At 33.4% G+C, this 13,302-nt stretch overlaps 1 protein-coding gene across 1 annotated transcript in view; it reads right to left on the bottom strand.

Moving 5' to 3' along the window:
* The window catches only part of LOC106123220 (uncharacterized), a 1,440-nt gene extending 346 nt beyond the window's left edge, over positions 1–1,094 (bottom strand). The window contains exons 1-2 of the mRNA XM_013319452.1: positions 157–1,094; positions 29–81 (exon numbers count right to left, since the gene is read on the bottom strand). Of these exons, the coding sequence (XP_013174906.1) occupies positions 29–81; positions 157–887 (784 nt within the window). The 5' untranslated portion in view covers positions 888–1,094. The remainder of the gene's footprint in view (positions 1–28; positions 82–156) is intronic.
* Between the last annotated feature and the right edge of the window lie 12,208 nt (positions 1,095–13,302).

Below are 13,302 nucleotides of genomic sequence, written 5' to 3' on the forward strand. Positions count from 1 at the left end.
TCGGCGGCCCGCTGCCCGCCGGACCCACGACTGCCGCGCTCAGGACACACGCGCCGCAAATGTCCCTTCCGCCTGCACCAGCTGCACATATAATTACGGAACCGACATACTGTGTACCGATGATCCAATGACCCGCAGCCTGTACAAGCTGCGTACCGGCTTATGTCTCTCTCTCCGGCGGCCGCTCCGCCGCGCCAGCTCACCGCACCGACTGAAACGCTGCGTCCACTCGTCGCTCCGCCACGCGAACCAGGCGCGCCGCCCGGCGTCCCTTTGCCTCTTATTTCCTTAGGAAGAACACTACGCACCCCGCTATGCCTTAACGCATGCACAGCCTGCGTCGCTTGACTGCCATCGTCCAGAGGCTTCTCCACAGCCGCCGCATCCCGCTCTGCCGCTTCCAACGTGCTTGCTATTTTAACTGCTTTCGTGAAGGTCAACGAGTCGTCCTCTGCGAATAGGCGCTGCCGTATGACATCACTGCGGAGGCCACACACAAATTGATCGCGTAGATTTTCGTTGAGGTTGCTTCCGAAGGCACAGTACCGTGACAGTTTCTTAAGTTCCGCCACGTATTCAGATACATTTTCCTCGGTGGCTTGTCTGCGCTGCCTGAACTTGTACCGTTCCGCGAGCACGGACGGCGTCGGTTCCAGATGCTGTTGCATTAAATCCACCGCATCCTTGAACTTCAGATCGGAAGGCTTCCTGGGGCTGGCCAAATTCACTAAGAGTTCATATGCTTCCTCCCCCATTACTGCGATCAACGTCGGCAGCTGCACCTCCGCCTTGATTCCGTTGGCAACGAAGTACATCTCCAGCCGGTCCACGTAGGACGCCCACGCGGCACTCCGCACATCGAAGGCGCCGATTAGTCCCACCGACATTATCGAACGTAAACAAGTGTAAATACGCCGCACAACACTAAATGTCTGCACGCCGCGCAAAATAACACCTTGCGCGTATATTTTTTTGTTAATCCTCGTCGCCACTGTAATATATACAATGAAACACGAGTGTCAAGTCCAAGATGTTTAATTCGACTGTTATACAAAATATGACATTCAATAGGGTAATATACACAAAGTGATTTTCTAGCTACCTACATCACAGAAACTATAAGTTATTATCGCGTTTTCTCTTAAACGCATTGTCGTTGAAATAAATAATTTTAACGATAAATGCAAGATGGTTTAGTACATAGCTTTATACCCTATCATATATACGATACTCGTGGCTGAGGAACGTGCGTTGCGGTCATGTTCAGGAAAACGGAGGATACATTTCAACTGCGAAATAGAGATGTATTAGGCAGAGCAAAATATATTATATATCTTTCAAATATTTTTTTAAATCTAAGACTTTTAATTATACATTTATAGTAAAAGTGTAATATAGAATATATTCGTGTATTAATTAAAGTTAAAATTAGTTATACTTTTTATATACTAATTAAATAAAATAAACATAACATAATGATCTAATCGAGCTAGAAAACATTGTAAAAAGAACTTGATAAAAAATAATGCGTATTAAAAACGTATTAACAGGTAAAATTGACATAGATTGATAACCAATTGGAAGCATCTTAGAGATACTTACTTCAGAGAAACGGTATAAATATTATATGAGGTTGAATTTTTGTATGGGCCGCGAACATGAAGTGCCACCTCACGTCTCACGCGCGGCCGTCATCGCATCCTATAAACGGTTTATAACGAACGTGTCAATGTTACAAAGCTCCCTATTTTCACAGATCCTTCGATATTGAAAGAAAGATCAAAATAACATATTCGATTTCATATGGATTGAAAAAGTATTGAGTTTTAAATATATAATATTTACAAATTGTTATATTGGAATTTAAGACCTAAGCCTTAAAGAATAATACTAAGTTATGTGATCATTTAATTCCATTGCAGTCACCTACATTAAAACACGTCGGAGAATTTCAATTTATGACGTTAATTATTTAATTCGAATGGCAACATCGCTTGTATGGTGTGTCATTGACGTCTGTCAGTGTCATTGTATCTGTCAGTAGTGCGCGTGGTCGTTTGACAAGTGATAGGCTTGGTCTAGAAACATCGCCCGCGCCGGTGTGCGCACTGACTGAATAAAGCAGTATCGGAATATGATATCGCCCATCTAAATTATAAACCGCTCGCAAATCTACGACATACTTATTGTCATCTCTTAAAAGTCCTTTGATAAAACAGAGACAACATTATGTTATACTGAATCGAACATCGGAAAAAACAGTTAGACACTATTTAGTTAAACACATGTTTAACCCTTTGACCGCCGGGGATTGATATTACGTACGTCGACGTGGTTATAAGAGATTGTTTCCCCTAAATATGTATGACCAAAACTGGTTCCAGCACAAGTTCTTTGTTATTATTTATCAAGATGGCATTCATTTAAGTCATATTTAAAAATAATCATGATTATTGGTAATGTATCAGCGTACGATAAAATGGTTAAAATATTTTTAAATTAAAAATGTAATTAAAATACTGCCTCATCATAATCAGCCCAAATTCTCCTCATACTAAGTGTAATCATTTTTCCATCATCTTTTTCATTAATAATGTATCCATTCATTTAATTTAAATACATAACTTCGTCACAGCTTGTATTATAATTAGCTCAGTGAATGCAGTCTTCGGCGACTTGATATGAGCACCATTTGTTTCGTCGACGAAAGGAGATGAAAACATTATTCAAGACTGTTTCCTGGTTTATTTAGTGAATATAAATAAGATAAATGCGCTATATTAATCAACATGTTTATTAAAATGTCAAAATGATATTCGTTTTCAAATTTAACATCGGAATGTTACTTCCATTTACTAGAATTGTCAATTTAAAAAGAACCTTTTTATTAGTTTCACAAACATAAGGCTACGCTCTAGCTCAGGAGCCAAGGCTCCTACATGATTGTGTATTACAATAAAGCATTTATTTATTTATTTTCAATTTCAATTTTTAATTAGCGAATGTCAAGGTCATCTTAAAGGCAAACAAAGTAAATAAATTATGAATGATTACAAGCCACGACTAGGCGCTGTATATTATTTTTTTTTTCGTAAATTATTCAAATTTGACTTCGTTTATTTAGACAAATTCGCACGTCTAATGATACAATTTGTTTGGTAGATGGGAGAAGATGACAACAATTATTTACTGACACCTTAATAAAATACCTTTGGAAATAAAAATACGAAGCTTGAAAAAATCAACTTCTGTATATATAAAGGATTTATTATATGAGTTAAGGAATTCGTTTACTATTTTATATTCATTTTCCTATAGAAATAAAAAAATATACAGCAATAAGCAAATTAGCATAAACGTTTTCAGTTCATATTCCGTAAAGAATTGATAAATCAAGTCGGAGGCGACTGAAGTCATAATAACAACGTTTGTTTACTCGACAAGAGGAGATGAGAAACAATATTTTAAAGTTCTCTTGTTTATTAGACGTGTAAATCGTGAATTATTCATAAAATCCAATTTACAAATTTACTCTTAAGTATTTATAACCGAGCTTCTCTCAATTAAATATTGTCTAGTTTACTCAGTAATTGTAAACAGAGGGCCTTGCACGAAAATTTGCGAGAAAATATTCACAAAGTCATGAACAAATTTTTATTAAATTTGTTTATCGACTGTAAAGTTTAACAGGTCTCATGCAAATTTTGTTTTTTTCGTTGACGTTACGAAAACGCATATCGACATTATTCGCGATAGCCCTCAGAGTTTACGATCATGAAAGATTTTTTTTATTTGATTAATGTTAAAGTTTATTTGGAACAAAGAAAAGGCTTTATTAATTTACTCTTACTGTGTTACTAAAACTCAAAATTTATAAAATTTTCAGCGAGAAATGCTTTATATTATTTTCATTAAATAAACCTACTTCGAATCAGTTAACACCGTGGCAACTAAATTAAAAAAAAAACTGTTCCCTTTTTTATTAAATTATAAAAAACCCTTGGGATCAATATCTACTAAATCTCACTATATCCTACTTCTTACTTTTTACTAATATTATAAATGTGAATGTTTGGATGGATGTTTGTGTGAAGGTATCTCCATAAGGGCTGCTCGGATCTCGCTGAATTTTGGCATACATATAGAACATGTCTGGAAGAATACATAGGCTACTGATTAAGTTTTTTTTTATTCCGCGCAGACAAATTCGCGGGCGGCAGCTCGTTAGATAGTAAAGGTGTTTTATATAATAACATTTCCAAGACAGTACGTTGATAACTGTATCAAACAAGAAACTAATTCGTGTCGGTAATCATGATGCGACATAAAATGTAACATTTACCCTAATAAAAATAATTGGTTCAAACTACACACCAGTAATAGTCGACATGGAATTAAGTCTATTAACCTGGGGGTAGGCGCGACGTGGGAACCTGAACATCTGTGGCAAGATCTGATTTGAAGGTATACATTCTACACTGTATTCTGTATTATAGCACTAATATTTATATGTATAAAGCAAGTGAAGTCTTACACTGGTTTATTACCATTAATCTCGTAATATGAACATTTAGAATTCGATAATTGATCCTACATGTAAAATTTTTGACCAAATTGAATAGATTATGTCATTGGAATGACGCAATATCAAACTATTTAACTAACCGTGAGTTTCCGAGACCAAAATGCACGTTTAAAATATGTTGTTATCTCTGTTTTGTCAAAGATAATGACAGGGATGACGATGTTTTAGAGAGAGATTTTGGTCTCAGAAATAAACGGTAATAAGTGTACAATAAAACCATATGCATGTACATACATATCCCCAATTATTCAAAAATCAAACTAATTCAATTCTTCATCTTTAATTTTAAATACAAAATGTTGTACGGCGCATCATAACGAGCTAAATTAATTATTGTCAAAGCTATTACGCCACATCATAATGAAGTGAAAAATAAGATTTCAACTCCGTGAAATTTATTAAAGAAGCCATGATTTATTCGATCAATTAAAAGATACGAAAATTATATCTACTTTTGAATATACAGTTTTATTAGTATATTTAAATATTGTTGTTTTAAATACAAGAACATTTATCTTTAAATAAAAAGATATTATAATTTTAACATGCTTAAAAGTTAGGAAAATTGTAAGTTGATTCGTTGAACAATAAGCAAGTTAAGAAGTCAAAAAGTCGTCAATTTATTTCACAAAACAACTGCTTATTCGTTTTTACACTACATGAAACAATTTTATAATGTCGTTACGCTCCGGGCCGCGCCGCGCCGCGCTCTGTCGCACTTACAAACATCCGGCGCGCTTTGATTTTAATCAGCAGAACTCACTTTTGAGATTATTCAATTTTTAATCCCCTTACAGCTTCTTGAGACTTTGACGCCTAACGTCAAAATTCATGTTACCATAAGAGGTTTTATGCTCAACTCGTCCCTAAATTTTATAATAAGGTTTTTTTGATCACATTAAGACGTTAGATTAAGTAGTCAGTGGTCTTAAAGCAAAATAATCAATTACGACTATTAAGGAACTTATTAATCAGGTAATAATTAGTTGAGTAGCGAATCTATACTTTGTATTATTAAGCCTCGACTTTGCACGATTATCACTATGTTTAAAATTGAACAAAACACTATTGTATGTTTTGAGTTAGACCACATTACATAGTGGCCAAATTTTGACATAATCGGTTTGATAGTTTCAAACTTTATGCACAAAAATCTTGACAAAACAACTTTATTTATACTCCAAGATAGGTAAAGAATATTACGTATTTTTATTCCTTCGTATCCTTTTTTGTAGCAAATTACATCGAGTAGTCTTATTCGAGATCCAAAGTAGTAATGAACAAAACGTTATTAACCTATGCAAGTAAAGTTTTAGGACGTAGATGTTTGAAATTAAATGAGAACTAGTTTCAATTAGAACACCGAACTCTAGAACTCTACGACACAATCTTATAACAAAATAAGAAAACTAAATTAAATTGAGAACATTTATATTTGAATGTAAACTTCCGTGTATTTTAAACTCTCGAGGTAAGCAGTGATAACGAATTTTCAATATTATAATTCGTGGGACGTGATTTTTAAAAAAGTTAGGAAAACAAAATCAATTTTAATTAAACATATTTTCGGTTTAATTTAGCTTATGCGTTGCGTTATAGATGATTTTTATCTCATACTGTCGACTAAACAATTTACTCCTAATAACCTGTAAAATTTAAAAGAATGACACCAAAAAATCTGTTCTTTATTTGTATCTTGTACTTGTTCATAATAATGAAATAAAACAAAAAAGTACTAGTATTCTAATAATTTAGATACAGGGACTAGGGTTAGTGACCATAAAGAATTCTATCAGTTAAGAAGAATTATATAGATGCTTGTTTATAGCAATTCCTATTTTTCCAGTTGACGAAACAATTCTATAATTAAGTCACAGTCGACGTGCCAACTCTGTTTCGGCTCGCATCGTACTTGCAAACATCCGATGCGCTTCGACTTTAATCAGGGAAATCACATTTACGAGCATTCTCTGTAAATTTATAAAAGAAATTCTTATTTCAATATCTACAAACTAAATCGTAATATATAAAAAATCTGAAATCTATTATCACATAATGCAAAATTATTTATAGTGAAAAACGAATAAATGTTAGGCCCAATTGCTTCAAAATAAAATACGGAACAATGATGACAGAAAAATATATTTTTTAATTACACGGCTAAACACTCACGTACTCACTTCGTCCGGTGGCGGCACTGACTAGTTTCGAGCCAATCAGGGGCCCTTCATCCTGATGATGGGAAGGATGGGAAGGATTAGTATAATGTCTCACGAAAGATTAAATAATTTAATATTTTTTAATTGTTTGTATAATACATCTAAAAAATTCGTTATACACAAAAAAGTTTTCTACTGGTTTCGACGACAAAAACCAAATAAGTATTATTCCGTGTTTTGTATTAAATATTTTCACAAGATTCCTGTAAGAAGATGGTGTCCTGTTCGAGCGATTGAAGCGCCCTCTACGGTCATAACTCACAGTTACACCAAGACGTAATCTAGCTCAAGGAAAAGAACTATTAAATTCTTTGAGCCTTTTATTAAAAATAATATAATTATCTTCAATTTTTTTTTCTGAGCCAAATGAAAAAATCTTCTCTTATACTTCAATTATTCATATAACTCAATGTCTACTAATGTAAAACAGGATTACACTTTTAAGAAGAACAAAAACTTTTTACGATACTCTCGTATAAAACAGTTTTCTTTTATTCTAAGACATAATATTTTTATATATTTCTAAACATTTTAAAAGCACTAACTTTTTGATTGTGTTGAAAACTTTTAAGACTTCAAGTTATTTTTAAATATATTTTTATTACAAAAAAACATAAAAATAGTAAAGTAGTTTCGATGTAAAAATTATAAAAGTTTTTCAAGTCAGACCACTGTTAAGAGCTTTGAATAAAGTTACATACTTAAATATTCTACGTATTGCAATTTGTGGTTCGATGGCATGTTCGTTTTTTTGTTTTTAATATCCCATTTCATATAACAGTATTGCTTCAATTCTGAGGCAGATGATTTTTTTTTTGATTAATAGGATCGACGTGGACAATCCAAAATAGGATATTGGAAAGTAATAACTCACGCACTACGGTTGGTAACCAATTTTTTAATTTTATTCGTGGCTAAAATATGTGGATATGAACGTTTGATTTATTTTTACATTCTTTAGATGTCCAATTAAACAAATGATATTTAACAACAAGCAGTTTAAGGAGCTATTATTTAATAATTAAACAAGAATGTTGGCCACAATTGCATCTGCGGCTAAATTCTGATTTAATCATATTTAATCAACTCTGTGTTTACTCAAATGAATGTATCACATCCCAAGCTCTCCTTTTCCTTATAATCTTTGTATATTCTGAACGCTATAATAATGTAATATTTTGTTACTGTATGTTTGTGAGGTGTCCCCCCCCCCCCCCCCTGAGAGAGTGCGGTGTTAATGACTGCTTGGCTACATAAAGTCAAAAAGTATTTTGTTTTTTTAACTGCTGCGTATAAAAAATTTCGATCAGACATAGATTAAAATAACGAAAAAACTTGTCCAATTTAAATGAAAACAGATGGCAGGACATGTGAGTGGGCCATTTGTTCTGCAAGTGATGTTCCACTTGGAACAATTGAGTTATTTGTGTTAGCCCGCCGCGCCGTGACAACGCCGCAACCTGACTTTATTTTACATTTTGTTTACGTCAGCCGCGATGTGTGCCATCAATTCTTCTCCGTTTCGAAATTCCAACAAAGTTCATTTAATATTTTTATACAAAACAACAAAACCTTTTTTTTTACACTACATTTTTAAACAATAAATAACCTACATTTGTTTTAATAAACAACTGCCTGTTGCCTACAGAAACTTGGTAAGTAACAACAGTGGTAAAATTAAATGTGGCCCGCTTTAACATCTTCGCACAAACTGGCCCGGCTCGCCCGGTGAAATACCACGACAACACAGAAAACAGGCGTGAAGTGGAAGCAATTCCGCGTTTCGTCTGATGATTGGGCGTCCCGGAGGCCTAATTTAGTCCCCTTTCCTTCCCATCCTTTTTTTTATGAGGAAAGGATGGGAAGTGGAAGTGGATTTTCCGGATGAGAGGATGCATAGAAAGGGAAAATATTTTCTTTCTGTGCATCCTCTCCTCCGTAGATTAAAGGTAGGCAACGCATATGCAATTGCGTATGTCCATGGGCAAGGGTCACTTCGCTATTTCAGCGATTTAAGGTGGCCGCTCGCTCGTTTGCCACCTTATGATATTAAAAAAAAGGTTTTTTACAGTAACTTCTAAGTCTTTAAATATATTTTTCCGATTTTAGTAGGAATGATTTAACCATAATAACTGTGACGGTTGTACTGTTTTCTTTTGTAAAACATGCCTATCGTGAACATTTCAAAATTTTTTTACAACTTTTTGCAATTTTTTATTTAAATTGCGAACCAAGCCCGTCATGCATTTCAATAGAGTTTACTTCAAACTTGTAACTTTAAAATGAAACGGTAACCAATTAGTAAGCGGCCTAATTGCCCAGACTAAACTTTCTTAATTGTAAGCTCTTGTGTTTTTACCGCTACTTAAATTGAATTGTTACTTCGATTGCATTATGTAACTTATACTATATTTTTACTTAACTTCAGATATTTACGACTAAATTTAAATAAATAAATAACCATAATTTAAATTCAAAACTTTCCACTCAGTGCGAAATTATGTAAAAAAAATTCATACAATCTTACTTCTGACTAATATTATAAATGCGAATGTTTAGATGGATGAATAAATGGATGTTTGTTTGAAGGCATCTCCGGAACTGCTCAATGAATCTCACTGAAATTTGGCATAGATGTAGAACATAGTCTGGAAGAACACATAGGCTACTAACTACTAAGTTTTTTTTTTTATTCCGCGCGGACGTATTCGCGGGCAACAGCTAGTAGATACATATGTTACGATTAAACATACAAATGCAATTTTGTTTGAAATTACTTCCATAAAACATTGTCACACGAAAAAAATATCGCAGAACAGGCGACTGATTGTATACATTGCCTGCTGCCATATAACGAAACGACATTGAATTTATTCGTCTCTATTCAAAAACAATTTGTAATCATTAACAGGGTGAATGTTTGAATAATAGTGTTAAAACAAAGAAGCTTAAAGAAGCCCAATCTTGCAATGTCCGTCAAATTATTTTTTTTTTGTTTATAAAATTAGAATAAATATTTCTTAAAGATTAACCAGATTTCAAATGCATAATTAAAAAATAAGTAATGATTTTATTTTGTATTGAAATAATAATGTTGTATAGCATCGAATGTAAACAAAGCGCTTTGTAGTTAGGGAGGCAGCGGCGAGAGCGTTGTGACAGGGCCGGACTAACACAAATAGCTCAATTAAACGGACCGGTGTCACAATATCGCTTCGTTAACAAATGGACCGGCCAGCGCTCACGTATCAAAGTATCACGTTCAGAATAACGCCGCGCGGCGTACCTTTCGAACATTTTTAATTCATCAAAATAGAAAGATAATTTTAGTATGAATATTCATAAAGGAATTATCGCACTGGTTGACTACAAATTATTATTTTTAGTGATTAAAACAAAGGACGAATCCATTCATATTGTCTCACACCGCTTTAGTTATAAGTTCATGTGAACATACCCTTATTCGTCTTCATATCCTATTCACAATGTGCTTCGGCTACAATATGAAATGTGATACATCTAAATAGCAACATGTTTACTTCCATACTGACAAATAATCGATAATCTGACGTCACCAATTTCAACAAATACTTGATACGAGTGTGACCGCTGGACATAATAACGACTCTATTTACATTGTCTCCTATGAAATAGATATTATTGTTGAGTAAAAATTACACTTGTAATCATATGTACCTTTGCACAACAATGTTGTTTTTCTAGCTTTAAAATACTGATACCATGAACTTAATACAGAAACATCGATTTTTTTGTTGTTGAGGTTCAATTTGTTGCATAATTTTTTATCTTTACAAATTCCTTTGTCACAAATATTAAAATCCTTGAATTTATAACTTTACCTAAATTTATTTAAACAATTTTTTACAGATTTTTTCAGTGCATGGTATATTAAATCACCAGTGCTTTATTCTCATCAATGTCTTCTAGGCATAACTATTTATAGGTATAGTAAAATATAAGGAATTTTATGTAAAACGCAAGAAACCATGAAATTCGTATTGCAGCAGGAAATAGAGCAACCATTAAAATGACCTTATTTAAGGTTGATTACGTTGTCAGACACACACGAGCACTGACAGTGGGGTCTTAGATGGGGTTTGGTCGACAGGAATGTGGACAATGAGTTCCAGTACAACGTAATCCGCTGGCTTTTACACCGACAACTTAGTATTCCTGTCATTTATTAAACAAGTTTAACATTATTGTATACTATTTTAATCATTGTTTATTTAAATTTTTAGTAAACGGTTCAAAGTTTCGAACTGTTTTAGGATCTAATTTCATATACCAGAACTGAAAAATATTTATCATCGAATCTGACATCTTAGCAAAGTTACAATTTCTATTTCGTTTTTTTCGGCTCTAATTGTTTGGCTAACATCATAACCAGGTAGATCAAAATAATTGTGGTATGAATTTTAGACACGATTTAGGTGGGAATGATCGATAAAGTACCAAGATCTCATCTGACATGCGTAAAGTATTTTAGGGATTACTGACTTCTGGAATGACAAATTTCCAAATCCAATCCAGATTGTCTCGCCTATTTAGGCGCTTGTTGACATCAGGTAAATTGTTGCCCTTTTTATTATTGCTACTGTTAGGTCTTTTTATCATTTTATTGTCTTTTACATTTTCTAAGCTGACCTCACTCGCCTAACTTTCCCGTTGGAGACAGGTGTCTCGCTCGCCGCCGCAATAAATAGCTATTTAGCAGAGAGTGCGGGTGCGGGCCGCGCGCCCGTGCGGTGTCGCCTGACGCCGGAAGGTGTTCCCAATTTGTCGCCCGGAATGAGATTGTCGCCGCTTTCAGCATTAGGTAAGTGGCTTTCACATTTCACTTTACGGGAGTCAACTCTGATTTATGTCGTTACATGCAACTTGAACATTTGAACTCTATAAAATTTTAAGAATACTTATATTAAAACTAAATCAGCTCCAAAGACAGAGACAAGACCGGTCTCCTTCGGACTTAAGTCTTAACTTCCGTAATTCGGAATAGAAGGTATACTGGTAGCATTTGTTTACGTAAGTATTCTTTTGCTTTATCAAAAAACTAGAAAAGAACATAATTTTTTTAATCTATGACGAATTTTCTTATGACTAACTTCAGTAAACCTTACATCAAACTGCGTGAAATTTCCATATTGAGTTAAGTTAAACAAAGAAATTTGATAAACTAAAAATACAGTTAAATTATAAATTAGGTAAATTAACGTTTTGTTGTTAATTACAGTGCCTAAAGCTTAAAGAACACAAGAACATTTTACGAAGAATTGCAAAACATCAACAACGCGATATCGCAAAAAGCACACAAGAATAGTACATGCTATATTTTCAATGCATTAAACATATTTTAATACAGTAAATTATGTACAATGTAAGTTTTAAAACAATTGACGTCAGACTTCTATATTTAGTTCCTTCTTACCATTGGTTTTCACTATCGTACACATACAAAACTTATCGTCAACTCTCTCATTCTTCTTCAAGAAATTATGATAAGAATATACTATTATACGAATGTTTCTGCAGTGTAAACTCACAGTTACACACATTCTTATAGACCAACAAAGTTATCTGACCCGGAGGGCGTAAGTCAAACTAAATTATGATATCTTATAGTCAAATAAAGATGTCTGGCCCGATGATGAGGCAGCCGCGCTTTGTTAAAAAAACATCAAAAACCAACATGAGTATAGAAAATGACAAACAAATATATATGACCATAAATCACCGGGTCAAATATATATTTCTGTCTATAGTAGCGCTCCTCTGTCTATAAAAATATATAAAATGTCACAAGCTTCTTGCCTTACTGTAGCTGTCAAGTCATGTTTTTTTCTTTTATATCAATTTGTATATATGCTGCGTAGGTTTTACATTTTTTTGTATAGTAACCGCTATAGTAGCGGCTTTCTTACCGGCCAGATAAACTTGTCACACTATAATAACGTTGAATTGCTCCTTGACAATTTATGGGGCAACGACTTTCAGAATATCCAACGTATTGATAAGCGCATCCAACTTTGGATTATTTATTTTAATTATAAGATACAATACCTTAAAATTTCATTTTATTCAGCCATTTTAATTTATTTTAATCGATCTTTTAAGGAGCCATATACAGAGAAGCGTCCCTATATTAGTATAACAGAGACCCACGCTGAACATATCATTGATCAAAAATAGTAAAAAAAATTTAAAATATAAAATTTAATTAAAATATCAAAATAATTAAAAAAATCATTATGTGATGTGTTTTACTAGTCTGAATTTTAACTAAAATTAATACACATACGATAACGTTTTGTAAATTTTAAATAATATAGTTATTTAAAAAGAATAAAATACTATAATAACATTTAAAAGTAAGTACTTCATAGATTATTATTTTACTAACAATCGTTACTATGAAATAACTATTACGTTAAGATTAAATCAATAGGTGACACATAAAATGAAACACAAGTAAAG

Source organism: Papilio xuthus, unplaced genomic scaffold (genome assembly GCF_000836235.2).
Source record: "Papilio xuthus unplaced genomic scaffold, Pxut_1.1 DF826115.1, whole genome shotgun sequence".
NCBI classification, from domain to species: domain Eukaryota; kingdom Metazoa; phylum Arthropoda; class Insecta; order Lepidoptera; family Papilionidae; genus Papilio; species Papilio xuthus.